Here is a 5,000-nt window from a genome sequence, read left to right as displayed (position 1 = left end):
AGCATAAAATACCTGTAATGCATAACGACTTAATATTGTCAAGACTTTTAGAGACGCTGAAGTCACCCCCCCCCCCCCCCCCCCCCCCCCACCCATTATGAAAGCACCCACGCCTAACAGTCAGCAAGGTGTTCCTTTCATCAAATGCTGCTCTTATTTCCTCCAAACATACATGAAGAGTTCCATTTTTCCCACTCATCAGTCCACAAGACGTGTTTCCGAAATGCTTCCGGCTGGTCTCAATGTTTTCAATTCAAATACTGATGATTGTGATGAGTTTCCTTCCGATGACTGATCATATTTGTGTAAACAGCCCTGCACAGTAGAACAGTGCATCACCACTCCTGTGTCAGCTGAGCCTTCCTGCAGGACCTCAGCTGTCATGTGGGGGTTTTGCTTTGCCTTCCCAGCAATGTGAGCAGTTCTAGCTAAGGGTCTTCTTGGTCTTCCAGATCTTGTGTCTTTTATGACTTCCACAGTTCCCCTTAACTGCCATTGACATTTTAGAGCTGGAAGCCTTCCTTTCAGACCCATTTATTCTGCTGACAGTTCCTACTGACAACTCCTGATCTGCCTAATCAGCGCTAACGAGTCAATTAAGGCCTAACGAGTTAATTAAGCTCTGAGATTTCACAACAAGAAGGATGGGCAAACCTTTGCACATGCCACAATTTGATGTGTTTGTATTTTAAGCTAAATAAATGTAAACTAACAGCTACAGTTTAAAGTGTCCTGCAGAGGTCGAGTTCACGTCTTTTCACGTCCAAACTCATATATGTGTGAGTTGTGTGTGTCGTACTGCAGTCGGCCTCGTCGCTCCAGTCGTCACAGTCATTGAATCCGTTACACACCAGTTTCCGGGGGACACAAATTCCCGTAGCACACAGGAAGCTGTCGGTGCCTCCACACACAGCTGTGGAAAAAAAACAAACAAAGACAACTGTAAACAAACAAACACACAGAAATCACCCCTCAGACCATTCACGGTGTAAATCACTAAATCAGAAGGTCTCTCACTGTAACGCCAGACTTCCACAGAGCTCACTGTTCGCCGTGAGAGCGAGCGCAATAGACGATCAGTAGAAAGAGTTTTACACATAACGAGTTCCACCTGCTAACGAGCACCGAAAATCTCCCTCAATATCAAGCAACATAAACAAAGCTAAACCGCGCATTTAGTTTAATCCAGTGCTTTGTTTATTGCTGACTTTAAACAAGATTTATTTTTAAATGCGTAGACTCAAGATCAAGCCAAAACATCCTCAGTGAAAAAAATAATGAAATAATAACAACAATAACAACATAAAAAGAATTAGAAGGAATGCTGGCTTAAAGCGGTTGCTTTGGAATCCCAGGTGGTTGCTAATGTGTTGCTAAGCAGTTGCTATAGTGTCGCAGGTGGTTGCTAACGTCTTGCAAGGCTATTGCTGTGTTATCCAAGGTGGTCGTTAAGATGTAGCCAGGCCTCTGCTATGATATGCCATGCGGTTGCTCTGTGCCAGTATGTATCTGAGTGTGTATGTAATGTCTGAGTGTGTATCTGAGTGTGTATGTAATGTCTGAGTGTGTATCTGAGTGTGTATGTAATGTCTGAGTGTGTATCTGAGTGTGTATGTAATGTCTGAGTGTGTATCTGAGTGTGTATGTAATGTCTGAGTGTGTATCTGAGTGTGTATGTAATGTCTGAGTGTGTATCTGTATGTCTGTGTGTGAGTGTGTGAGTATGTGGGTTCATGTGTGTGAGTGAGAGTATGTGTGTGTCTCTGTGTGTCTGTGTGTGTATGAGTGTGTGAGAGTGTGTGTGTGCGTAAGTGTGTGTGAGTGTGTGTGTCTCTGTGTGTGAGTGTGAGTCTCTGTGTGTGAGTGTGTGTGTGTGTGTGTCTCTGTGTGTGAGTGTGTGTGTCTCTGTGTGTGAGTGTGTGAGTCTCTGTGTGTGTCTCTGAGTGTGTGTGTGTCTGTGTGTGAGTGTGTGTGTCTGTGTGTGTGTGTGAGTGTGTGTGTGTGTGTGTGTGTGTGTGTGTGTGCGCGTGCGATGCTCACAGGGCTTCCCCTTGGCGTGTCGCGGTGTGTAACAGGCTGGATGAGCTGCGCTGGTTGTTGAGCTGATGTTGGTGAACTGAGAGCAGCGCAGGAACTCGGGCCAGGACGCGTTAAACATCTGCAGAACCGGCTCGCAGCCCTCCCTCGCAGCCTCGCAGAACGACTGACACGGCAGCAGGAACCGGCTGCAGAGAACAGGTGACAGAACATACGATCAACACGGTCCTGGTATTTCAGTGTGTGCTGCTCTCTATAACACATCACAACACACAGAAGTGATGGAGACAAAGCGCTGAAGAAAAGCTAAACGACAGGAACCCAGACATTTTTCCTCGGAGTGTCACCAGATCCCGAGAGAACACTGCTGCGCGCTGACCTGTCGTCACAGGACTGACCAGCACACCCCAGAGACCAGCCGGCTCTGAGGTAGTCTGGTGGTTTGGGCTGCAGTGTGAGCAGCTGGTAGGAGACGCACCTTCACTCAACCTCATTTCACTACTGTAGGCATCTGGGCAGGTTCAGTCTCGGAGGGTCCAGTGACACTCGGTGGAAAAGCCGTATCACTCCACAGGACGTGATATTCTCCCACTGACTTTACGGCACTGCACCGGTCCCCCAGGCTGGCCCCTGCGGGTGGTGGGCCCACACAGCCCTCCCACAGTGCCTTTTTGAGCTGAGCCGAGCTGGGATACGTGGGCTGCTCGGAATGAGCTGGAGGAAGTCGAGGACAGGGACACCGTTACCCTAATTGGATTAAGCAGTTACGGATGAGGAGGAGGAAGATGAGGATGCTGTATTTTGAATTCCTTAAATCATTCGTTTTTCCCATAAAGAAAACCAGCTTAGACACCAGAGTTCCTAACATGGTCAGTGTGGTGACCCTCTGCGCCCCTTCTGGCTCGTCATGGTGCGAGGCCAGTGGGTGGTGCCTGGTAACTGGTTTGCACCTGTGACTTGTAGCCGAGGGATTAGAGGGGCCGAGATCTCAGGGAGAAATGGGTCCTAGAGCTGAGGCTCTGCAGGTTGTTTAAGTCTCCCTCCTTCTCTAGGGATCCTGGGTCACCTGCTGGAACTGGACACACTCCTGCCCATCAGCAGCTCCCGTTTCACCCAGACCCCCACACGTCTCTCCCCGGTTAGGCTCTTAGTCTTTATATCTAGTATTGCATTATTAGTATTTATAGATAGCATTTAATAAACTTTAGATGCACCTCTTTTCCACTGTTTTGCCTCCTCTTTATGTTGTGGTCTTTAACTCCGCCCACAGAAAGGGGGCGTGTCCTCCACACACACTCCGTTACCTGCTGTCTCCCTGTTTAATGCACTGCGGGAGAGCGATGGAGCAGCCGAACAGCATGATGTGCCTGTAGCAGCTCAGTCTGCTCAGGTAGCTGAAGAACTTCAGGAACATCTCCAACTCCGCCCCCCTCACCGCCGTCGCCCCCGGCAACACGCCGCTCTGGTTGTACGGCAGCATGTGACACTGGCTCTCCGTGATGTCAAAGCAGGTGCCTGCGAGAAACACACACACACACACACAGACACACACACACTGTTTATTACATCCAATTAAAACACAAAGCCCTAACAAGCCCCGCCCCCCCTTAGTTACTGTTGCTATGTCTATCAAACATTCAGCTCAGGCAACTCGTAGCATCCACAACAGGGATTATGGATCTCTGGAACGTTCAGAGCTGCACAGGTAAAGTTTATAAGCAGACATACAGATGTGTGCAAAAGTTTGGGCGCCCCTGCTCAAATGGCATATACATGTTTAAAATTACACACACACACACACACACACACACACACTCTACAGAGAACACACTGCTGCATGGTGTAATGCACAATTACTGTCTATTTACTGAAAAACCAATATGATTTTATATATAAACACACATTTATATATTTTTTCCACTGTTTTCCATCATCAACATTCCATATGAACTCAGAAGACTCGTGTAGGTTCTCTGGTGGTTCTGGATGGTAAATAAAGTGTCTATATCTGTGTTGTAGTCATGGCGACGCCTGGTTCCCATCACCACCACTGTAAAGACGTCTGGACCAGTTCACTCCAAACCCTCTGATCCTCTCTGTTTACCTCACACTGAGTTCTAAACAACAGGTTCATACAGAGTTCTCCTCTAATCAGGACTAAACTCAACCCAACACTAAGAGACCGTCGTTATGAAGAGTAGAGTAGAGTTCGCATCACCAGAGGCCCTGAACAGGGGGAGGCGGTCACTGGTTGAAATATGAATGGAAAAACTGGGAAAGTTTGGGAAACTGGGAAAGTTTGACGTGGCGTCTGTGGAAAAAGTCTTCAGAGAACAATTCAGCTCGCTGGTTCCACCGCTAGCGGCTCAAGCTCCCACTCAGTTTGACCTTCAGGTTGGAGTATTCCGGTGTCTCCTCATTCGGAGCAGTCTGGTCTCGTACGGCTGGGAAACTGACTGCGGCTAAAGGTGTCCTGGCTGATGGACCACACGTCCGGTAGGGGGTGGGTGTGTAAAGGAGGGTGATTTGTGTCTGAACTGTCACTTTAATGCAGGTCAAACGTTCTCAGTAGCAGTGAAGTGTGAACACTCTCTCTGTTTCACTCTCTCTACATACATCAACACATCCTCCCCTTTTTCCCTCTCTCCCATCCTTCCCTCCTTTCCGTGAGCAGCTAATGAGCCCAGGACCGTCGCCTGTCCTCTCCCGCTGCGGGTGTCCAGCGGGTTATACGGCGCCGTGATTAAAGCCTTTATACAAGGCTCTAATTTTAGCTCTGCATGGGGGGGTTAAAGACCCCCTTGATCTCTCTGAGAGATCTGATGCTGAAGACGTTCTACACGTCTTTAAGGTCTGAACATGGGAAGATCTTTGCATGAGCATCACATTTTTTTAATGTATGATAAACATCCAGCACAGTTTGGGAAAAGGAAAAATATATATATATATAAATAAACTGTGTG

General features: G+C 47.9%; 1 protein-coding gene across 3 annotated transcripts in view; it reads right to left on the bottom strand.

Moving 5' to 3' along the window:
• Positions 1–5,000, bottom strand: part of corin (corin, serine peptidase) — a 54,160-nt gene that overhangs the window by 28,208 nt on the left and 20,952 nt on the right. For all 3 annotated transcript variants that reach the window (XM_037540824.1, XM_037540826.1, XM_037540825.1), the window contains 3 exons: positions 3,342–3,552; positions 2,041–2,225; positions 800–913 (listed from right to left, as the gene is read on the bottom strand). In XM_037540824.1, coding sequence (XP_037396721.1) covers positions 800–913; positions 2,041–2,225; positions 3,342–3,552 — 510 coding nt within the window. The remainder of the gene's footprint in view (positions 1–799; positions 914–2,040; positions 2,226–3,341; positions 3,553–5,000) is intronic.

The sequence above is a fragment of the Pygocentrus nattereri genome, chromosome 9 (genome assembly GCF_015220715.1).
Source record: "Pygocentrus nattereri isolate fPygNat1 chromosome 9, fPygNat1.pri, whole genome shotgun sequence".
In the NCBI taxonomy this organism is placed as follows: domain Eukaryota; kingdom Metazoa; phylum Chordata; class Actinopteri; order Characiformes; family Serrasalmidae; genus Pygocentrus; species Pygocentrus nattereri.
Note: the sequence above shows the minus strand (reverse complement) of the source record. Positions and strands in the feature narration are given on the sequence as shown.